The sequence below is a fragment of the Leucopleurus acutus genome, assembly GCF_964270905.1.
Source record: "Leucopleurus acutus genome assembly, chromosome: 7".
Lineage (NCBI taxonomy): Eukaryota > Metazoa > Chordata > Mammalia > Artiodactyla > Delphinidae > Leucopleurus > Leucopleurus acutus.
Window position 1 is genome coordinate 38,714,872 of NC_139150.1, and position 25,129 is coordinate 38,740,000.

At 41.3% G+C, this 25,129-nt stretch overlaps 1 protein-coding gene across 1 annotated transcript in view; it reads right to left on the reverse strand.

The window, feature by feature from the left end:
- LOC309963872 (spermatogenesis-associated protein 31D4-like) overlaps positions 1-25,129 on the reverse strand; it is a gene marked incomplete at its 3' end in the record, with an annotated part of 52,616 nt that overhangs the window by 4,351 nt on the left and 23,136 nt on the right. The window contains 3 exon segments of the mRNA XM_082842396.1: positions 211-271; positions 848-893; positions 1,641-1,797. Of these exon segments, the coding sequence (XP_082698522.1) occupies positions 211-271; positions 848-893; positions 1,641-1,797 (264 nt within the window).

Below are 25,129 nucleotides of genomic sequence, written 5' to 3' on the forward strand. Positions count from 1 at the left end.
TGGGGTCATTTGAAGCCTGCTGCCCCTTCACATTGCTCCACATCCATGAGTTCACAACACGCTCAACAGCCCTCACCTCAAGGCCTTCATCACATACTCATTCCTGTGCTACCCCCTGCCATGACTACAGCAGGTTGCACTGAATCCCTGGAATTGCATAGAACATGCTAACGAGGGATCAGGAAAGAAGGGGAAAGACTAGTTAGTCACCTTTTCAGAATAGAAATCAGCTTCGTTTTCTCCTCTATTTCTGTCTGGTGACATCTCCAACCTGAGAAACCAGGAGAGTGGGTTATATGTAATGAAGGTAGAAGCATAGGTATAATAAAGGAGTCCCCTTACGGGAAACCCTTGGGGTATTAGACTCTGAAAGACCCAAGAATTAGTAGATGAGGTCAAATGGTCAATGATATTAACATGTGTATGTTGCTTCTTGTAAAGTACTTTCACATGCATTTTATCTCATGTGATGCTCAAAACCACCATGTGAAGCCCAGAGATCAGTGTTGCCTTAGAGAGGGATCTGATCATCCAGGAAGTCAAAGGACTTTTACAAAGTCAGGACACAGAAGTTCTGACTCTTGACATCTCACATGGCCACCTGTTGGGAAACACCCATTGCCCAGGTCCATCACTGGTTCATGCCCAGCGATGAGCAGAGCAGGGAATCTGAGCAGTGTCTCAGGCTCTGACTGCCCTCCCACAAGCCTCTCCTCTGAGAACTCTGGTTTCTGAGAGAAACTGTATCTAGCAGTTGACATCCTCAGAGATCAGGGACCTTGGATGTGATGGAAAAGGCAGGAAGGGTCACCCTTGGAGAGTTCAGGTGGGATAGGCAGAACCTTACCTTTCGGTGTTCCACCTTTCCTTCTCCTCTTGGCTCTGCCCTGACGCTGAGAACAAAAAGAAAAGAATGAAGGGCTGGGGCTCATTTCTCTCACTCCTCTCTAGGAAACTCAGATATTCATTATCCATGAATAATATGACTCTATTTTAATTAATAGAACTTTATGTTCCTTCCTTTTATCAATTTTAAAGGCTTAAAATGCTTTCGATTTTTTTCTTCTTTGACAAACTCAAAGAAGGACTTTTGTCTATGAGATCCACACTTGATATTCCCAGTCAGAAGTCATCTGCCCAAGGAGGGCATAGCATTTGAGGCCAACAGTCACGTCCATGTCCCTCAGATGGGACCCTGTATCCTGGAGCTCAGGCTCCAGCCTCTGCTCAGAGGCTCCGCATTGCTGCTCTGATCAGCCCAGCACAAAGGAAGGCTTTGTCGAGTGATGCCTGACGTGAGAATGTACTCATGATCAAGCATTAGGGAACTCTGTTCTCCTGCAGAGATCCCACACTCTCTAAATAACCCAACCTAGGGCCACAAAATTGCTGTTTGGGATTTTATCCTGGTGTCCTCCAAACACTCAGATGGGACATGGGCTTCAACTGGAAGCCTTAGTCCTCCCTGAACCCCTAGCCCTGCCTGGCTTCTTTCCCTAGGAGGATGATGTTCTATCCTCTCCTTGAACTTCCCATCTTAGGTGTCTCTCTGAGCCAACCAATCTCATTTTAAAATGTGGGAATAGAAATGGAAACAACAACAAAGAATCTCTGTTGGGGGCTCACCCAGGGCTGCTTACCTTTCGGATGTCTTTGGTTTTAATGAAGGTAGGTGAAAATGGCAAGCTCACCAGGTACCACAGCAACAGAAGAAGCAACACCAACTCGCACAGGACGATGAGGTTTCGGTAAATATCCAAGGATGTTGAGTCACAGCTCAGACATGGGTCAATAACGCTGTTCAAAAATGAGAGAACATTCCATTCTCTGAATCCCATTTCTGAACCGCAAGACTGCCTGAACACACTGAGCACTGAGAGTGCGAGTGCAGTCCCAGGCCTGCATCACAGAGCACTGAAGAGTCACAAAGGGTTTCTGAGTGTGGGGGAGGGGACAACATGGAGAGGGTGTGTCCACAGCCCCTCCCCCACCCACCAGTCCAGCAGACCCTTCCGCCCCTGCTGGGCCTTCCAGGTCCCTCTGCCCTACCCTGCCATCCTATTTTCCAACTCCATCCTTTCATGGTTTCATATATTTACAGTAATGAAATTTTCTGCTTGTCCCATCTGTAACCCAGATACTACCTGGGTCCCCTTTACTGTTTGATAGAAACTTGACTTGGGTCTCACCAACTCCACTGCCTTAAGTGTCTGAAATACTGTCTGGAATTTTTGCTTGTACCCACACATTTATACTCAGGATCATATACGTCCTTAAATCCATCTTTCCTATAGAATCTTTTCACTACACAAACCCAGTTATAAAGAACTTAAAAGTTCTTTTATCCTGTTTTCTAAATGTTGAATAGGGAATTTTGCTTTGTGTTGCAGTCAGCCATTACCATCTTCAGTCAGAGGGGCTGACTCAAATAATTAAAATGAATAATTCATTATTCAACATTCACAAAACTAAAGTTACTATAAAATAAATGTAAATAATTAAACTTAAACGAGATCTTGATAAGTCCGTAGCACTTATTTTTCTGAAGTCAGTGAAACTTAAACTGCATAAAGACTTTTAGGACATGCGACACAGACACAGACACAGACACACACACACACACACACACACACACACACCCTTTGACAAACCAATCTGGTATTTTCAAATCTACGAATAAAGTGTTTTCTCATTTTATTCCAATCTTCCATCTTTCGTTTTGACCCTGCTTCTTCTTACGCTACCTAAAATACAGACAGGCCCTGCACTCTACATCAATTTTCTAACGTGCACAAATCCCTGACCTCGTCAGTTTGGGCTGCCATAACAAGACACCATAGACTGGGTGCTTAAACAACAAACACTTATTTCTCATAGTTCTGGAGGCTGGGAAGTCCGAAATGAAGGCAACAGCAGATTCTGTGTCTGGTGAGACCTACTTCCTGGTTCGTAAACAGCTGTCTTCTCCCAGCAACCCTGCAGAAAAAGTGGGTGAGAGAGCTCTGTGAGGTCTCTTCTATAAGAGCACTAATTCCATTCATGAAGGCTCCACCGTTAGGACCTAATCACCTCCCAAAGGCCCCATCTCCTAATACTATGATATCATATTGGGCTTAGGGTTTCAACATATGAGTTTGGTGGGACACAAATATTCTGTCCATAACACTACCCAAAGGCTGTGCTAAGTCCCCTGGTGGCAGGGTGGGACCTAGGAATGTCAAAGCCTTAGAGAAGAATCAAGTCTTGAGCAGCCTTACCTGATTATCCTTGTGGGCCCTGTAAATATACTCTTTTCTGAAGTGTGCCTTGCCACAAAGGTTGAGAAGCTCTGCTCTACATAATCATCCCCATAAATGTTTGAAAATCAACTACCTGTCGTGCTTTTTTTCAGGCTCCTCTTGTCAGGTTTAAATAATCCCAGTATTTCCCTCCCCTCTTCCTACATCTTCCTTTCTAAACTCTTTACCTTCATGATAGCTGTTCTCTGAACTGTCTCCTAATTTCTCATGTCTTTCTTAAACTGTGATGCCCTCTATTTGACACCCATGGCCTAGCACAGTGACTCGATCTCCTGTGAAAGGGTTAGACAGCCTTCAAACCCACAGAGTCTTCTTTCAATTATGCAGGAACAGGTAAGCTACACTGAGGATAAAATCTGCCAAGAGGCACCACTTCCTCCTGACCTTGATATGCAGCCTCAGACAAGTTTTCATTTAATAAATATTTACTGCTGGGAACTAGGAGACACAAGTACCTGTAAGTCACAGCCTCTGTCCTTAAGGACCTCATGGTGCAGTTTTCGGGGAAAGCCCTACACAGGTCAAGAGTTACATAACGGCACAGGAGAGGTCCCCCATGGCATTTGTGAATTGGCAAGTGATCTCTGGAATAGATCAGAGAAGGGACAGATGCTATGGGTGATAACTGCTCAGACATTTTATGCTCCTTAGGAAGGTATCCCTGCATGCCTCTCCAATTTTCTGATACAAATTAACGATTCTTGGAGAAGATGGTTAAAGAAGAGCTTTTCTCTTTTAAAAGGGCACATGTTGGCTAGATATCCTTACATACATGTGTGTGCCTTGCGTGTAAAACTTACAAGAAGTTTCAATAAAAAGGCTTTTCCCAAAATGTTAATAAGATTCCTTTTCAGAACGTGGTAGAGCTCCTTCAAAATTTAAAGAAACAAAGGACTAAATGTACGGCACTTTTTTTCCTTTTTTTTTTTTTTGCTTTTTGTACCAACCACAAATAAACTCCATTGGTATTTAGTAGGAGAAGTTCACAGCACTTATCCTTCCTAGACTAACATCAATTATAAATTTATTTGTCTAATTTGTAAAACATTTTGCTTTCAGCGATCTCAGTGGATTTTCACAAACATCCTGTGATGTAAACAGTACAGGTATTATTGTGCCCATTTTATCAGTGAATAAAACTGAAGCTCAGAGACGGGAAGAAACTTCCTTAGATCGTTCATCAAGTAAGTAGTAGAGCCCTGACTACTAAATTCCCCACATTCTCAATGCTACTATTTTAAACAATATAAATAAGTGACTTCTTAAAAAGTATGCCCTGGTACTAAAATTAAAGTGGTTATGTGATTGAGAATATTCACTTTATCCATTAAATGATGCCAAATTTGGGAAGTAAAGAAAAGCTATTTTTGGCATCCTATCACCTCTTAGGTACCTTTTCCTTATCATTCTTAGCACCAGTATCTTGATGAGTTTTCTCCATTGCCCTCCTAAAACCTACTTTCAAGAACTCTATTACATATGACTCTCAGTAAGGTATAAATGAATAATAAAAGTTTAAAATGTCATCCCTCCCAGGAACACATTTCACACATTTTACATATGTCTAACCCCAAAGCCTTGTAATAAAGCTCTCACCTGAGCATGTCAGGCAGCCATCCTGAGGTGGCAGTGGTGGCTTTCAGTAGAATGAGATCTTCTCCTCTCCCCCCAATGACATCTTCCCAGTTGACCTTCGTCACCACACAGAAGTCTGGTCCCAGATTTCAGCGTGCACATGGTTAGATTATCCCCAAGGAAGGGTATTTTCCAACAGCTCTACTAGAATAGTACGCTGCCTATTGGAGAAGACTCAGTAGGGATAAGTCGTTTGTCTAGGATTGTCACATGTCCTCAGTGCTCTCGCTCACATCCTGGACACGGTCCCAAGGATGAGCCACGTAGAGGGAGCTTTTTTTAGGTTACCAAAAAGCCTGAAGAACAACAGATTCTAGAGCAGAATCCTTTAAAACTGCACTTAACACTGCCGCTTTAAGATGTTCTTCATTCATACACACACCACACTTTCAACTGAACTCTACCATGTAGTATTTCTAGTAGAAATATCAAGAAAATAAGGCATTGCCTCTGCCCTCAGGCAGGTCATAGTTCAGTAAGTAAGGCCTGCAAACAACTATAATAAAGTGATACGAACTATAAAAGAAGTAGGAATAAGAACACAATGAAAATACAGATAAAGGAGCAATTAATTCTTCCGCCAGGAGGGAGACGAGAGAGACGCAGGGCAACTTTCAGACGTGGTGCCCACTGAGATGGGCCTTGTGAGGTCACCCCTCCTCCTCTCCATCCTTGCCCTGGCCCTCTTCGTGTTCCTCACCCCCTTCCTCCTCATCCTCCTTTGCTTCTTTCTTTAGACTTTAATTTTTAGAGCAGTTTAAGGTTCACAGCAAAACTGAGCAGAAAACACAGAGCTTCCATATGCCATCTGACCCCCCAACACCCCTCCAGACACACACACAACCTCTCCCACTATCAACATCCAGCACCAGGACTTCCCTGGTGGCTCAGTGGTTACGCCTGCCAATGCAGGGGACATGGGTTCGATCCCTGGTCCAGGAAGACCCTACATGTCACGGAGCAGCTAAGCCTGTGCACCACAACTACTGAGGCAGTGCTCTAGAGCCTGTGAGCCACAACTACTGAGCCCACAAGCCACAACTACTGAAGCCCACATACCTAGAACCCATGCTCTGCAACAAGAGAAGCCACTGCAATGAGAAGCCCATGCACCGCAATGAAGGGTAGCCCCCGCTCACTGCAACTAGAGAAAGCCTGCGTGCAGCAAAGAAGACCCAACACAGTGGAAAGGAGAGGGGAGGGGAGGGGAGGGGAGGGGAGGGGGAGGGGAGGGGAGGGGAGGAGGAAGGGAGGGAGGGAGAAAATTAAAAAAAAAAAATCCAGCACCAGAGTGGGACATTTGTTACAATCATACCTACATTGACACATCATTATCACCCAGAGCCCATAGTTTACATGAGTTTAGACAAGTGTATAGTGGCATGTATCTACCATTGTAGTATCATACAGAGCAGTTTCACTGCCCTGAAAGTCCTCTGTGCTCTGCCTCTTCACCGCATCCTCCACCCTAACCCCTGGCAACCACCAATCATTTTTACTGTCTCCTGTGTTTTGCCTTTTCCAGAATGTCAAATAGTTGAAGTCATACAGTGTGTATGTTGTAGCCTTTTCAGATTGGCTTTTTTCACTTAGTAATATGCATTTAAGGTTCCTGCATGTACTTTCATGGCTTAATAGCTCATTTTTTTCAGTGCTGAATGAATACTATTCCGTTGTCTGGATGTACCACAGTTTATTTACCCATTCACCTTAGACATCTTGTTGCTTCCCAGTTTTGGCACTTATGAATAAAGCTCTTATAAACTCTTTTTTAAAAAAAAAAACACGTTGTTGAGGCATAATTCACATACCACATAATTCACCCATTAAAAGTGTACAGTTAAATGACTTTTAGTATATTCACAATGTTGTGCATCCATCACTACGATCAATTTGAGAACATTTTCATCACTCTAGAAAAGGAGCTCTGTTCCCCCTAGCCTTCACCCTTCAATCTCATCACTCTCCCCAGCCCTAGGTTACCACTAATCTACTTTCTCTATAGATTTGTCAATTCCAGACATTCATATAAATGCAATTATACAATATGTGGCCTTTCATATCTGGCTTCTTTCACTGAGCATAATGTTTTCAAGGTCAGTCCATGTTGTAACATGTATCAGTACTTCACTTCTTTTCATGGCAAGTAATATTTCATTTTATGGATATACCACATTTTGTTTATACACTGATCAGTTGTTGAACATTTGGTTTGTTTCCACTTTCAGCTATTATGAATAAAGCTGCTATGAACATCTGTGTACACATTTTGGTGCAGACATATGTTTTCATTTCTTGCTTATTCATTTTTGCAATAACTTAAAGTCACACTTTGTCTAAGTTTGTTGTTTTCTGAGATTTTGGTAATATAACCATACCAGACTCCCTATGAAATGAAAGCTTTGGAGTCTAAATGCAGTTTTTGTCAAATGTCTGGGTGCATCAATTTGCCCTCCTGCCAACACTCTCAAAATTAGCCCTTGAGTCAGCAGGAATTATGGTGATGCATAATGCTTAACATTTAAAAGTAATGAACACCTTATGTTCTCAAGTTCCTATTCTTAGAAAATCAGAAGAGGGTGTGGGAAGAGAAAGTGCAATCCAGCCCAAGTGAACATGAGCAAACCTATAACATGTATAAAAGTGCATGTCTGGTCACACTAAAGCATTGGGCATGTGCCTGAGGATGAGAGTAGCAAAAAAAATGAGGCTGAAAAAGAAGGGGACTCAACTGGGAATGACTTTGAATGACAGTTTAAGAAGCCTGAACTCTGGACCAAGGCAGTGGGAAGCTAAGGTTTTCATAACCAGAAGAATGGCATTCCCAGATCTCTGTTTTGGGAAGATGACTGGCAAGGTGACTGAGAGTTAGGGGAAAACATGCAAATTATATCACATAGGACTTTTTCTCTTGCAGATGATAGAAAACCTAATGAATTCTAGCTTGAGCAAAAATTTTAATTTATTGGCTTCTATTTCTCTACAACACAGGAGCAGATTCAGCTTCTGACTTGCTACCTCTTGGTTCTGCTTTCTTGGTGTTGACTCACTCTCAAGCCACTTCTCTTATAGTCCCAAGATGGCATCCAGCCAGGAAAAACAGAATTGTTGTCCCAGTTTCTCAACCAAAGTCCCAACATTCAAGTGACTGGGACCAGCTCAGGTCATAAGAACACCCATGAAATAATTACTAGGAACCAGAGAATACTACTGGCCTAGTCTAGGTCAGTGCTACTCAAAGTGTGGTCCGTGGGCCAATGCCTGTTTCCACATTTTTGTTACCATCTGCAACAAGATAAGTATAGACAATGGAATATTACTCAGCCATAAAAAGAAACGAAGTTGAGTTATTTGTAGTGAGGTGGATGGACCTAGAGTCTGGCATACGGAGTGAAGTAAGTCAGAAAGAGAAAAACAAATACCATATGCTAACACATATATATGGAATCTAAACAAACAAACAAAAATGGTTCTGAAGAACCTAGGGGCAGGACAGGAATAAAGACACAGAGAATGGACTTGAGGACATGGGGAGGGGGAAGGGTAAGCTGGGACGAAGTGAGAGAGTGGCATGGACCAAATGTAAAATAGATAGCTAGTGGGAAGCAGCTGCATAGCACAGGGAGATCAGCTCGGTGCTTTGTGTCCACCTAGAGGGTTGGGATAGGGAGGGTGGGAGGGAGACGCACGAGGGAGGAGATACGGGGATATATGTATATGTATAGCTGATTCACTTTGTTATACAGCAGAAACTAACACACCATTGTAAAGCAATTATACTCCAATAAAGATGTTAAAAAAAAAAAGGTAAGTATAGAAACTGAGGATGGTTAGAAACTTGTACTGCAATTTGAGAGAGTAATTAAATTTAATAATAAAAACTGAGGCTTATATTTTGTATGTCATAGTTCATCTGTCATTTTTCCAGTGATTCATTTTTACCAGATTTTATACAAGTACCAGTCCACAGTGGATGGGGGTGTGGGAGATGAAGCAAACTGGTCCTTCACCACAGATAGTCTGAGAAACCGTGGTCTCATATACATGGTCCACTGTGAAGCTTGCGGGTGAATCAACATTCTGGAAGCACACAGGGAGACTTTGGGGAGCTCTTTCCCACTCGCCATGAAAGAAGGCAAAAATAAATGTCCACTATAATCGGGATCTTGGTTGGAGAGAGGAAGCACATTCCCAGACTTACTTTAGCTCTCTTATTTTCTCATGCTTTTTTCCACGTTGACCTGCCCTCTTCAAAGTCCCTAGTAAGAACTTACTCTGCATAAGCTTTGGATATGGCCAGTTTAATAGGCTAAACATTACATGGGCATTCACCTACCTTGCCCATTAGAACTTTTATTACTAGAATCAAAGCATTTGAATGGCTCTCTTAAGCCATTAAGAGAAAAACAACTTCGAGCTAGACTAACACAAGGTAATTACTAAGCTGAGCCAAATTCCTCTGCCATGCTCTTGGCACTGAGGTACGGAAACTCTACAGCCCTATACGAAGTCTGAAGGAAAAAAATGTTTTATACAAATTTCAGGGGTCTGAGTTTCTCATTAAAAATACATTTTAGAAAGTTGTTTTAAGTTAACTTGCTAGGGCAGTTATAGGGCAAGGAAACGGGTGTAGCAATTTGTCAAATTGCAGCTTTCATCTCTCTTTTAAAATAATATGGAAACAATAAAAACACAATTAAAACTAAAATTAAAAAAGCATAATCTGAAAGAGTGTTTTGATTTTTTTCTAATGAAAGCTCTGCAATTAATGTTTTGCTGGAGAACAACCTGTGTTTTTAATCTCACAAAGGGCTAATAAATGCACAGAATTTGAGATGTCTGCTAAAACTCAGAGCTGGAAGTGACCTTGGAGAACCTTCTAGTCTGGCTTTCTCATTTTACAAATTGGAAACTGAGGCCAGAGCAGGTTTATTTATTTTTTCCTTAATCCTTTCTTTCGTGTGTGTGCGTGTGTGTGTTTTCTCTTGGTGTCTGCACATAATTTAGTCACTCAATATAGGACTTTCTTCTTTCCAGCATGAAGACAAGGAGTCAACAAACACCAAATTTTATGCAGTACTACCTCGAAATCTGCAATTTTTGCCTAAGTGAACTTCACAAACCATTGAGATAGTAATGCTTTTTTGTGAAAACCAAATGGAAATACAGCATGTGCCTTCATGCCTTCTGCAATAAAATAAGCTGAATGTAACTTCAATATTCCTCGGTGACCCCAGCTTAGTCTAATAAACAGCTGTGATACTGCAGAGGAGCAGGTGTAGGTGGCCTGGGACATGGACACAAATGTGCATTGTCTCCAGCAGTGCCCCACAAACCTGCTATCATTTTAAAAATCCATCACCTGTATTTTAGGAGCTTCCCTCTTTTTCATAAAAACACAATTGTTGGTCAAATATACATACGCAGTGCAAAACTGACCTATGACAGAACTGCCTTTAGCAGGTCACAGGGCTACCCTAAAGAGTTAATGTAGTTTGGATCACTTTTATCCCCTCAGGGGATGAGGGGACGACAGGAAGGAAATGGAATATAACAAATAATATAAGATTTGGTGGGTACTTAATATGTGCCCCAAACTTTCATTCATTTCATTTCTTAACTGTCTTGTGAGAGAAGAAATATTTCTCTCACTTCACAGATAACAAGACTGAGCCCCAGAAAGATTAAATAACCTGCCCAAGGCCGTAAGAGCTAAAAAGTGAAAAAGTAAGGGGTTGAGCCAAGCTTGCTTTCGTCCCAGACGTGCTTCTTCAATCCGCACAACACTGTCTCAGAGAGTAGAGTCACTGGGTCTCGACCACTGACTTCATTTTAACAGGCCAGGAGCTGTATTATGCTGTATAACAGACCACCCCAAAAATTAGTGGCTTCAAACAATGAACATTTTATTTGCTCATAATTCTGCAATCTGGGTTGGGCTTGGCTGGGTGACCCTTCTGTTGATCTTACTGATGGCTACTCACGTGGATTCATCCAGCTGGCAGGTCAGCAGGGGCCTGGGCTTGACTGAGACACTGGGATGGCCAGGCTTGTCTCTCAGGGCCTCTCCCTCCTATGTGGCTTTTCTGACAGCCTGTCCACATAGCTCTAGCAGGCTAACAGAATTCTTATAAAGCAGATCATGGCTCTGAAGAGAACAAAAGGAGAACTTCTTAAGGCTTAGAACAAGAACTGATAGAGCATCACTCTGCCACTTCCAGTTAATTAAAATAAGTCATACTCCCAACTCAGGTTCTAAGAAAGAGGACTACACAGAGGCAAATACTGGGAGATCACGGGGGGCCAACAATGTAACAGTGGTCGCTATACTCTTCTTGAACTGTGGCACAATCAACTGTAAAAGTTGCTGTTTCTTCTATACCTTCCCTTTTTCTTATGTCCAGTTTTTCACTCTTTTCCTGTTTGTTTCTCCACTTTCTCCTACCATTTCTTAGCTTTTCTGCATTGTAACTGGCCTTCCCTAGGCAGCCACAAATAAAGGATGCCTCTCCTTCAGAGCAGTGAACTGACCAATCGCATCTTGTCAACCCTATTCTTCAGGTCATCAGTCTTTGCAGCTGAAGTGTTCTACTGACAGAGGTTTCTTTGTCTAGGTTGTTGTTTCATTTTGCTTTGCTTTATAAACTGGGTTCAAAGCTGGAAGCCTGATTTAAAGGAAATGGGACATTACTGCCTCAAGAAGCAACTTAAGTGAGTACATTTAAAAGCTTCACCCTTATAAATAAAATTTAGAATCTATGATACTCCTCTTCAGTTTTACCTGCAAGAAGGCAAGATGGCCAGTTCAATGGCCAAGGCAACAAATCAATGCTTATCATGTTTTACATGCTTTAAATTCCTTTAGCAGTCATTCACCAGGGCAGAGAAGGAAGAGAGGCCTGTAGGAATCAGATAATTTCCAGCATTACAATTCTAGTTCACAGCAGGTTGCTTCTTACACACAGCTAAAATGAGATCAGATTAAATTTCCATTGGATCATTCAACCTGTCTGATCACTGCTTTCTGCTGTCAGGAGAGTTTCAAGAGTACTAAGAATTAGGGCCAGGAGAACTTGCTGTACAGATACCACAAGCATGAAGAGGGCAAAGGAAGTAAGAGAAAAAAATTGTAAACACCCGAGGTGAAAATTCTTGCAGAAGGGGATCATGGGTTTCCATTGGAAATACTGAGGAATTAAAATGAAAGTTAAAATAGAAGTTGAAATGTCAATTACCCTTCAAGTGTTTCCAAATCCGTTCACTGACAATGTTTATCATTGTGTCTTTTATTCTGCTCCCTGAGGCCAGTCACTGGATCCTTGATTGTTGGATTACGTCTCCACCAGACAGTTAGGTGCCAACATGAAAGGGGATTACATTTAACTTGGCTATGAATTGCTCAAGTGAAGGTGGCAACTGAGATAAAATGTCTTTGTTACTATTTTAGACTAATTCATTGACTCTAATCTGTGTTCTGTAGTCACAAACATCAAAAGTTGATTGAAAATGGGTGTAAAGTCATACATAAATGAATAATACACAAACTCATTACAACCCTCATAATGATTTACAAAAGTCCAATAAATATTCCAAGAAGTCCAATAAATATTATATGAAAATTTGGAGAATCTGACTAGATTCTGATGTTCTCAGGAAGAAAAAATTTATAAGTTTATCAAAGAAATTTTTGAATGAAGTATATGAATGGGTCTAGCCACAGTAGATATTTAAATACAGCATAAAGCTGAGCTGAAAGGAGTGGTGCCCACCAGCACCAGTGTCCATATGGTGGGGAGAGCTCCAAGGGTGGCTGCCGCCAGTTGACTCTGTCCCCAGGGTGAGCTGCAGTCGTCACCATCCCTCACCCCATGCCTCTCTGGGAAACTCTCCAAGACCAGTAAGCATTTTTTTGTGAGAAGTCTCTTTTAAAACTGCTTTTGCTATATCCCATAAATTTTGGCATCAACATGTCTCATGGTCTCTGCCTGAAGGACAGGGCCTGGATCTGACCCCATCTCTTCATCACAACCTCCACTTCTCCCCCTGGACCAGCCTTCACCACCCTCAGCCTCAAGTCACCTGTCATGGTCTCCCACACGAGCTCCACACTTTTTACCCTTTTGCTCACATGTTAGCTTCTGCCCTTTTATATGGAAAATAAACTCTCTATGGTGAAAAAAAAATAAGGCTATGATAATTAAAATAAGACACTACAGAAAGAAGAAAAAATATAAAGATATAGAACACACACTAGACAGTCCAGAATTGATTTTTTTCCATACAAGAATTTGACAGAAAACAAAAGTGACATCACCAGAAAGGAAGAACTATTCATTAACTTGTGCAGGAATAACTGGGTAGGAATTTAAGGAAAATAAAATTAATTTAGACCCATCTTTCATAGTGTATAACAAAATAAATCCCAGATATATTAAAAAGTTAAATATTTTTAAAACATCCTTTTCCAAATGCCCACTCAAACAAGGTATTAGATCTGTGAATTTAAAACCAAGGATGACTTCCTAAGCTTAAAATCTTTTAAGAAATCATAAGACAGGGCTTCCCTGGTGGCGCAGTGGTTGAGAGTCCGCCTGCCGATGCAGGGGACACAGGTTCGTGCCCCGGTCCGGGAAGATCCCACATGCCATGGAGCAGCTGGGCCCGTGAGCCATGGCTGCTGACCCTGCGCATCCAGAGCCTGTGCTCCGCAATGGGAGAGGCCACAGGAGTGAGAGGCCCACGTACCGCAAAAAAAAAAAAGAAAGAAAGAAAGAAAGAAATCACAAAACAAAAGACCAACTGTTCAGACTACCTAAAATTTAAAACTTCTATTTGTAAAAAAAAGAGTAGCAAAACCAATTTTTTAAAAAAGAACAACAGCAGATTGAGAAAATGCATTATTTTACTATTATAGCAATAGCAAACATTTTCACATTTATTTTTAATTTTTTAAAAAATTTTTGTTGGGCTTCCCTGGTGGCACAGTGGTTGAGAGTCCGCCTGCCGATGCAGGGGACAAGGGTTCAGGCCCCGGTCCGGGAGGATCCCACGTGCCGCAGAGCGGCTGGGCCCGTGAGCCATGGCCGCTGAGCCTGCGCGTCCGGAGCCTGTGCTCCGTAACGGGAGAGGCCACAACAGTGAGAGGCCCGCGTACCACACACACACACAAAAAAATTTTTGTTTATCTTTGGCTGCGTTGGGTCTCCATTGCTGAGTGTGGGCTTTTCTCTAGTTTCGGCGAGTGGGGGCTACTCTTCATTGTGGTACACGGGCTTCTCATTGTGGTGGCTTCTCTTGTTGCAGAGCACAGGCTCTAGGCGTGCAGGCTTCAGTAGTTGCAGCACGCGGGCTCAGTAATTGTGGCTCACAGGCTCTAGAGCGCAGGCTCAGTAGTTGTGCTGCAGGGGCTTAGCTGCTCTGCGGCATGTGGGATTATCCTGTACCAGGGCTTGAACCCATGTGCCCTGCATTGGCAGGCAGATTCTTAACCACTGTGCCACAAGGGAAGTCCCCACATTTATTATTTGTTGATGAATTTTTTTTCTATATGTGGCCTTTGTTCAGGGCAACAGAATTAATATTCCTAAAACCCCGTTTCCTTATGACATTTCCTTGCAGGAGTATAGCAATTCTCTGTTGTTTACCATTCTCTAATGTCAGTCATTTCAGTACAACCTTCACATACTCACCATATCCATAGGCCATCTCTACCCAATATTTATTTAATAATTTTCATTAAATCAACTCTGTTTCACTTAAATACATTTACCTTTGTTCCAACCAATAATTTCTATGAAATCAGAAGTTTTATGTAAATGAGATTTAAATGTATAATACAAATTTAAAAACACAAATATGTCTACCATTGAAAATTACTTATGCTGACTGTGATGATTAATTTTAATGTCAACTTGGCTAGGGTATGGTGTCCCACTGTTTGCCAAACATCAGTCAATGTTACAGTTATAGTGGTTTATTAAGATGTGATTACCATTTAAATCAGAAGACTCTGAGTAAAGCTGATGGCTTTCCATAATGTGTGTGGGCCACATCCAATCAGTTGAAAGACTTGAGATAAAAGACTGAGGTCCTCCAAATAAGAAGGAATTCGGCCTCCAGACTGCCTTCAGATTCAAGACTTCAACATCAACTCCTGCCGGAATTTCTAGTCTGCTGGCCTGCACTGCAGTTTTTGAACTTGCCAGCTTCCACAATCACATGAGCTAATTCTTTAAAATAAATCCTCACCCCGTCTGTGTGTGTGTGTGTGTGTGTGTGTGTGTGTGTGTGTGTGTGTATACACTCGTACACTCTATCCTATTGGTTCTATTTCTCTGGAGAACCTTGGCCATCCTTTGGGAACACTGACTTTACAAATCACATTCAAGAGTCTTGGCCTGGATGCCAATGTCCACCTAAATCTGGCTTCTCCTTCCTGTTCCAAATTCATTTCATGTGACTTTCCACTGCACACTCTGCTTTACTCCATCTGGTCACCTCACACCTTTGTTTGTGCTCTGTACTCTGCTGAGAATGCTTTGGTTTGGCAGGCCTCCCCAGTTACTACCTTCAAGGCCTGGATCAATTACCACATGGGGAGCTAAGGAAGAAATCAGATTCTCACATTCTGAGATATATAAAACCAACTTTGGAAAATAAGTTTCCATCTCATATGCCAATTCTGACTAAGTGGTGGTAGCTTCTTGGAACATGTTAAGGAGGATTCTGAGGCTCTCTGAAAGAACACAGTGATCTGTTAGTGATATCTAACAGCAGAAGTGTGAGAAGGGGTCAGACTGGTAATAAACTTATTTGCTCTCTGGCGTGATTATTAAGCAAACTAACCGGAAGTATTTTCCTGAGCCCTTTCCAATGCCTACTCAAACAAGATATCAGATCTATGAACTTTTTTAAAAAACTAATATACTTTCTAGTCATTTCCCTGATTTACCTATATAGGGACGTCAACCAAGAGCATTCAAACAAAGGTAGAAAGAAAACAGAGAGCAACCTACATTTGCTTCCCCAAAACCTGCTTTTTCGCATAATACCAAACATCAAAACAGAATCTACCTACTGGAATGAGTGAGTGGGGAATACAAATATCCCCAGCATGCCCACTTAGCTTTTCCGTGGCCAAGCTGCCCAGCACCTGACACTGGGACATCCTTATAAATATTTAGGGAAATCACTAGGTATGAAAATTCTCTTGGAGCTGAAAAGTTGCATTGGTCCTTCCCTCACATCCCTGCCTTCCCATCCCTGGATTGCTAGAATAAGAAAAGAAGCAACCCTTTGCAGCACGCCAAGATCTGAGTTTGCCTGATTGATATAGATTTTCCTGAAAATCAACCTAAAATTGTCCTGATAGGAAATCATCCTATGCCTGGTTTTCAATAGTTCTTTCCCATATTCTTTAAGATTGGGAGTAGCGGGGTGGCATGAGTATTTATACAGGTGGATTAGCTTACTTTCATTTATGCTGAATTTGAGCACTTCCTTCCATCACAACAATGTGACAGGCACTGAAGAGACAAAGAAAAATCATATTTGGTTTGTGCTTTCAAGGAGCTCGTAGCTTAATGACAGTCAAAGAACATATAGAAACATATCTTAGACCAGGGTCGGCAAACTTTGTTTTATAGAAGACCAGATAGTGAATGTTTTCAGCTCTGTGGGCCATATATTTTCTGTTGCAACTACTCAACTCTGCTGTTGAAGCACAAAAGCAGCATAGACAATACTTAAATAGACGGGTGTGGCTATGTTCTAACAAAAACGTATTTACAGGAAAAGGCTATTGGTCAGGTGTGGCCCCTAATTTGCTGATCCCTGACTTAGACTCTACTAGATGTCTTAGGACCTGAGATGAGCACCTCTCAGAGGAAGAGTTTAAAAAAAAAAAAAACGGGGGGTGGGGGTGGGGATCAGTCTTTGGTTAGTGTGGTCGCTTGAATAATCAGAACCTTATCCCTTGGTGGTGAGTTTTTAATTTATTGAAACTCTCACGGGACTTCCCTGGTGGTGCAGTGGTTAAGAATCCACCTGCCAATGCAGGAGACACGGGTTCAAGCCCTGGTCCGGGATGATCCCACATGCTGCAGAGCAACTAAGCCCTTGTGCCACAACTACAGAGCCTGCGATCTAGAGCCCGTGAGCCACAACTGCTGAGCCCACGGGCTGCAACTACTGAAGCTCGCATGCCCTAGAGCCCATGCTCCTCAACAAGAGAAGCCACTGCAATGAGCAGCCCACGCACCATAACGAAGAGTAGCTCCCGCTCAACACAACTTGAGAAAGCCCGCACACAGCAACGAAGACCCAACACAGCCAAAAATAAATAAATAAATATATTTTTAAAAATAGAAATAAAAAAATAAAACTCTCAGTAAGATCTATGGCATTTCTTATGAATATGTGAGGAAATAAAGCAGTTATATTGAATAATAGAATGACTTTATTCATTTTAAAATATTTTCAATACAAGATTTTCTATAGTCATAATTCATTCAATGAGGAACAACTGCTAAATATGAAAATGATGTTGTAGAAATCTACAGGGCAGAGTGGAGAAAGCCCTAGAGGGAAATAAGAAGAGTCTTACAGAACGTGTTCAGTGGAAATGTGCCCCTGTCATGCACAGAGTTCCTAATTTTTCAAATCATCATGAAATATTCTGGAAAACCCATCCTCACCCCAAAATCTCAACAAAGTCTCTCTTTTTTTTAAAATTATTTTTTTAACATCCTTATTGGAGTATAATTGCTTTACAATGGTGTGTTAGTTTCTGCTGTATAACAAAGTGAATCAGCTATACATATACATATATCCCCATATCTCCTCCCTCTTGCAACTCCCTCCCACCCTCCCTATCCCACCCCTCTAGGTGGTCACAAAGCACCGAGCTGATCTCCCAGTGCTATGTGACTGCTTTCCACTAGCTATCTATTTTACATTTGGTAGTGTATATATGTCCATGCCACTCTCTCACTTCATCCCAGCTTAGCCTTCCCACTCCCTTTGTCCTCAAGTCCATTCTGTACATCTGCATCTTTATTCCTGTCCTGCCCCTAGGTTCTTCAGAACCTTTTTTTTTTTACATTCCATATATATGTGTTAACATATGGTATTTGTTTTTCTCTTTCTGACTTACTTCACTCTCTATGACAGACTCTAGGTCCATCCACCTCACTACGTATAACTCAATTTCATTTCTTTCTATGGCTGAGTAATATTCCATTGTACATATGTTCCACATCTTCTTTATCCTTTCATCTGTCGATGGACACTTAGGTTGCTTCCATGTCCTGGCTATTGTAAATACAGATGCAATGAACATTGTAGTACATGACTCTCGGACCAGGGCTCGAACCCATGTCCTCTGCATTGGCAGGCGGATTCTTAACCACTGTGCCACCAGGGAAGCCCCCTGAACCACTTCTAATGCGAAGCTTTTGCCCATCTTGGGGATCCAGCTGGGTAACTGCCTCGAACCTTGGAACTCATTGAAAAGCAATACGGTGGAATCTGGGTTGTTTATACAATTTCCTTCATGGTTTTAGCTAAATAATTTCATATCTCTATGCCTCAGTTTCCTCACCTTCAATTCATCATAAATGCTGTCTTTTAAGCCTGTATCATATAGTACTATAAAAAGAAAAGATGGTTTTAAGAGTTTGCTTGACAGGATATCAAAATTACATGTTGGCATCAAATCAAATTTAAATGGAAGCCTTATGTTTCCGTGGGAAAATATGTAAAATCTGTTGTTTTTCTCATTTATAAATCAAATTAAATGAAGCTAAATTTACAATAGGCACCCTATCTGAGGCAATAGAAAACTGCCGTGAGGGGGAAAATTTTGTTCAAAAGCAGAACACCTGAGAGGTAAATACTACTATGTCTATATTTTATCTTTCTTTCCTAATGACATTTGAATGTAAAATAAGATGTTCTTAATAAAAGATAACTTTTGAAGACACAAAGTTGAAGGTGACCAATTGGAGTAGTGAGGGCAGAGGGCAAATAACAGTGGTTAAAGATTAAATGGGAAATGAAGAGCATGTAACATTGTTATAGATGGGAAGAGAAAGAGAAGTAGCTGGGGGCAAAACAGGACTGCTACTTTGTTTTCAGATAATATAATCATGGCTGCCTTACAGTTTTCAGCTTTTTAAAATGAGGATTATGGGCTGATCATTCAAGAAATGTACTGTATGTTTTCAAGAAATGTAATGTATGTTTTCAGATACATTAAAATGTATGTATATTTAATTTTAATTTTTAAAAAACTTTTATTGGAGCATAGTTGATTTATAATGTTGTGTTAGTTTCAGGTGTACAGCAAAGTGATTCAGTTATCATATACATATATGCATTCTTTTTCAGATTCTTTTCCCATAAAGGTTGTTACAGAATACTGAGTAGAGTTCCCTGTAGGGAACTTGTTGGTTATCTATTTTTTTGTTTGTTTGTTTTTTGTGTGTTTTTTTTTGCGGTACGCAGGCCTCTCACTGCTGTGGCCTCTCCCGTCGCGGAGCACAGGCTCTGGACGCACAGGCTCAGCAGCCATGGCTCACGGGCGCAGCCGCTCCACAGCATGTGGGATCTTTCCGGACCAGGGCACGAACCCGTGTCCCCTGCATCAGCAGGCGGACTCTCAACCCCTGCGCCACCAGGGAAGCCCTGGTTATCTATTTTATATATAGTAGTGCGTGTATGTTAATCCCAAGTTCCTAATTTGTCCCTCCTCTCCATGTTTCCCCTTTGGTAACCATAAGTTTGTTTTCGAAATTTGTGAGTCTTTTTCTGTTTTGTCAATAAGTTTATTTATATCATTTTAAATTAGATTCCACATATAAGGGATATATGATATTTGTCTTTATCTGATTTACTTAGTTTGATAATCTCTAGGTCCATACATGTTGCTGCAAATGGCATTATTTTGTTCTTTTTTTATGACTGAGTAGTATTCCATTGTATATATGTACTACATCTTCTTTATCCATTCCACTGTTGATGGACATTTAGGTTGCTTCCATGTCTTGGCTATTGTAAATAGTGCTGCAGTAAACACTGGAGTGCGTGTATCTTTTTGAATTATGGTTTTCTCCAGATATATGCCCAGAAGTGGGATTGCTGGATGATGTGGTAGTTCTACTTTTTGTTTTTTAAGGAACCTCCACACTGATCTCCACAGTGGCTGTACCAATTTACATTCTCAACAACAGTGCAAGAGGGTTCCCTTTTCTCTACACCCTCTCTAGCATTTATTGTTTGTAGACTTTTTAAAAAAATATTTATTTATTTGGCTGTGCTGAGTCTTAGTTGCCACATGCGGGATCTTCCTTGCAGCATGTGGGATCTTTTAGTTGCAGTGAGCAGGATCTTTTAGTTGCAGCATGCAGGCTCTTAGCTGCAGCATGCGGGATCTAGTTCCCTGATCAGGGATTGAACAGAGGCCCCCTGCATTGGGAGCATGGAGTCTTAACCACTGGGCTACCAGGGAAGGCCCTGTTTGCAGACTTTTGGTGATGGCCATTCTGACCAGTGTGAGGTGATACCTCACTGTAGTTTTGGTTTGCATTTCTCTGATAATTAGTGATGTTGAGCATCTTTTCATGTGCTTTTTGGCCATCTATATGTCTTCTTTGGAGAAATGTCTATTTAGATCTTCTGCCCATTTTTTAATTGGGTTGTTTGTCGGGTTCTTTTTTTTTTTTTTTTTTTTACATAGAGCTGCATGAGCTGTTTGTAAATTTTGGAGATCAATCCCTTGTCGGTTGCATCATTTGCAAATATTTTCTCCCATTCTGTGGGCTGTCTTTTTGTTTTGTTTATGGTTTCCTTTGCCATGCAGAAGCTTTTAAGTTAGGTCCCATTTGTTTATTTTTATTTTCATTGCTCTAGGAGGTGGATCAAAAAAGATATTGTTGTGATTTACGTAAAAGAGTGTTCTAAAAGAGTGTTCTATGTTTTCCTCTAAGAGTTTTATAGTGTCCGGCCTTACATTTAGGTCTTTGATCCATTTTGAGTTTATTTTTGTGTGTGGTATTAGAGAATGTTCTAATTTATTTCCTTCCTTCCTTCCTTCCTTCCTTCCTTCCTTCCTTCCTTCCTTCCTTCCTCACTCCCTCTCTCCCTCCCTCCCTCCCTCCCTCTCTCTCTCTCTCTCTCTTTCTTTCTTTCTTTCTTTGGCATGGCTTGCAGGATCTTACTTCCATGACCAGGGATCAAACCCGGGCCCTGTGACTGACAGTGCTGAGTCCTAACCACTGGACTGCCAGGGAATTCTCCTAATTTCTTTATTTTACATGTAGCTGTCCAGTTTTCCCAGCACCATTTATTAAAGAGACTGTCTTTTCTCCATTGTATAGTCTTGTCTCCTTTGTTGTAGATTAATCGACCATAGGTACATGAGTTTATTTCTGGGCTTTCTATCCTGTTCCATTTATCTATATATCTGTTTTTGTGCCAGCACCATACTGTTTTGATGACTGTAGCTTTGTAGCATAGTCTGAAGTCAAGGAGCCTGACTTCAGCTCCATTTTTCTTTCTCAGGATTGCTTTGGCTATTTGGGGTCTTTTGTGTTTCCATACAAATTTTAATTTTTTAAAAAAGATGACTTCTTTCCCAAAATGTCATAATGCTTATTTGGTAAAAGAGGTCTTGGGGAGTGAGAGCTACAAATATGGAGAGGGAAAAAGAGTAATTCCTGAGTGTTACTGAACTGTAGACAGATTTCTAAAAATACTAGAAATTGTACTTGGTAGACCAAATAGATACATTTAAATGAGGATTCCAGGAAATGCTGGGCATTGCTTTGCAAATGGCCATCTCTAAATTTTACAGATATTATGTCCACTCACAAAAAGATCCATGGGGTTTTCCAATGTTTCTTGCCCTTTGGTCTACAGTGTAATTTCTCAAAGAGTGTTTACAATGGATGATAAGAATTATATAGAAAAAAATAAAACAGGAGGGTCATGTTCAGAACCCATATATATGGACACTTGATTTATGATAAAAATGAAACTACAAGAAGTGAGGAAAGAATGGCCATTACAATAAATAATGTTGGAAAAACTAGACAGCCACAAGGGGGAAAATTATGTTAAATCAAAGACATTAGATAAAAAAGAATAATTCACACTGTGTATCTGACATCTCATAGTACAAAGCAGTGCTTCTCAAAGTGTGGCCCATGGGCCACTTGCATCCAGGTCACCTGGGTGATACTTAAAGATATAGATACTTGAGCCTACCTTAGACTTGTTGGTTCCCTAGTAGTAAGATCTAAGAATCTGTATTTTTGTCAAACTCCCCTAGATGTTTTTTAGTACACTAAAGCTTGAGATTCACCAGCAAATCATTTTGCAGTTAGAAAAACAACTCTCTGAACCCTGGCTCTGCAAATCTATGGGCTAATTAATTAATCTGTCTAATGTAAGTTTTCTTCCCAGTAAAGTGGTGATAATAATAACTTACCTCATAGGTAAGTTGTGATGACTGAATGAGATATTGCATATACAGTGCTTACCATAGTCCTGGTTCATAACAGACACTCCATAAATGTTAAAATTACTCTCCATATCCAGTAAACCTGATAAAAATGATGTGTTTTCAATCATAAACAAAAAATTTCCATTGTAGAATTATAATTTTGAACTAGTATTACTGTATATAAAGGACAGTACCTTTGTCAAGCATACTGACATGTAAGTGGAGAGTATTTGATCTTGTGAACTTGTTTGGAGGTAATATCTAGACAATACAGCTATTCATTCATACACTTGCACAAAAAAAAACTGTGGTCCCATCTAAAATATGCAACCTTATGGGACTTCCCTGGTGGCGCAGTGGTTAAGAATCCGCCTGCCAATGCAGGGGACACAGGTTCGAGCCCTGGTCCGGGAAGATCCCACATGCCACAGAGCAACTAAGCCCGTGCACCATAGCTACTGAGCCTGTGCTCTAGAGCCCGTGAGCCACAACTACTGAGCCTGTGTGCCACAACTGCTGAAGCCTGTGTGCCTACAGTCTGTGCTCCACAACAAGAGAAGCCACCACAATGAGAAGCCCACACACCACAATGAAGAGTAGCCCTCACTCGCCTCAACTAGAGAAAGCCTGTGAGCAGCAATGAAGACCCAACACAGCCAAAAATAAATAATAAATAAATAAATGTATCAAAAAAAAAAAAAGAAAAGATGCAACCTTAGGTCTTGTGCATGTGATACAATGAGGGACATCTGCCCCATGACCCCAATGAGCTAAATCACCTTGGGAATGAATGTATGGCAGATTAATTCATTCAGCAAACATTTACTGGAGGATTATGATGTTCCAGGTACTGTGCCAGACTCTGAGCATTAAGAAGAGAAAGCTGTGGTCCTTCCCCTCCAGGAGCACACAGTTTATGAGATGTTGCAGCATGTTATCATCACATTTACATGTATTACACATGCAGCAATTTTTTTACACATGAAGTCTTTTGTTAAATGGCTAGGAAACTGGAAAAGCCTGGTTTTTTTGGACAGGCTTTTTGGAATTAGGGATAAAAGAAAAATATTATACAGTACATTTACTGTACCTAGCTTCCTCTCCTCCTCCTGCCCCCCAAAGCGAACATTTTTCTTTGAAACTTTGAAAACAATGCTCCATTTTCTTCTAGCACCCAGCACTACTGAAAGTAAGTGTGATACAATGAGTAAATGAAGGAAACTGCCCCGTGAAACAAAAGCTACCTTAGCAACTTCTCTGGTCTGTCCACTCATCTCCTTGCTCTTCAGTACTCAGGGACTAACTATCAGTGCTGGAAAGTGGACAGCTACTTCAGAAAGTAATGGGGAAAAGAGGTGACAAATCAGGGCCCGACTGTGCCCACTCATAACCAGGAACACCTGAGATTCAGGTGAGACGTTCTGCAGAGACCGTCTATACCAGATTCCTAGGATTACCGTAACTAAGTTCCACCATAACACAGTTGGGTGGCTGAAACAACATAAATTTATTCTTTTGCAGTCTGGAGACCAGAAATTCAACAGCAAGGTGTCAGCAGGGCCAGGCTCCCTCTAAGGGCTCTAGGGGAGAATCTGTTCCATGCCTCTCTCCTGGTTTCTGATAACTGCAGGCAATTCTTGGTATTCCTTGTCTTGTAGCTGCATTGCTCTAATCTCTGCCTCAAACATCACATGGCCTTCCTCTCTCTGTGTCATCTCTTCTTATAAGAACACCAGTCCTTGGATTGTAGGCTCAATCTATTCTAAGATGTTCATGTGAATTTGACTAATTACATCTGAAAAGATCCTATTTCTAAATAATGACATTCTAAGGTTCCCAGTGGATATGAATTTGTGGGAGACACTATCCAACCCAGTCCAGTTTCAGGAAAGCATGGTCTTAGGGGAAGGCGGTGATAAGGGTTAGTTGAAATGCAGGCAGGCAGCAGATGGGAGCAAAGGCCAGGAGACAGAAACAGTGGCGCACTTAGCATCCAGCAGCACTGATCTATTCAGGATTGCCTTCCCACATGTTCCTACCTTCACTGACAGGGCCCACGCGTCCATTTAGGCATAAGAGGCACAGGGTCAAGGTACCTTTAGGGGACTATGAAAATGTTTCAATCTCTTTTAAAATCTAAAGAAAAAATAAATATAATCCAACCTGGATTACATCGATATTTATATCAGTATAGTCATAACATACAATTTTTAATATTTTTTATGGAGGAGGGGGCTCAGGAGAGGCTAAAGTGCTTAAGGCACACAAAAGTCATAATGCAGCCCCATTTACCAATGTTCATGCTCATGCTCTCTGGTGGAAATTTCCTCCCTCTTCCATCATCCATCTTACCCTTCAGGCCTCAATTTATGAATCATTTGTCTTGGGGAAATTTCCTCCTCCATCTCACCCCTATTGCATTCCCCCACATACTCACACCTAGCTTGGTGTATGTGCTCCGTATGTGCATAGCTCTATCGCTCCATCTCCACGTTGTTTTACAATGACCCATTCCTATGGAGTCACTCAGAGATTCAATATCAGGTATCACTGTGATGCAGATACTATTGGTGCTCCACCTAGATCCACTTTGTCATTATCGTGCCTCAGATGTCATGAGTGCATGGCTCACACTCCAAGCCTCCCAGAGAAACTGTCCTTGCCTGACAGAACTGTCTGGCGGTGCTTGCGA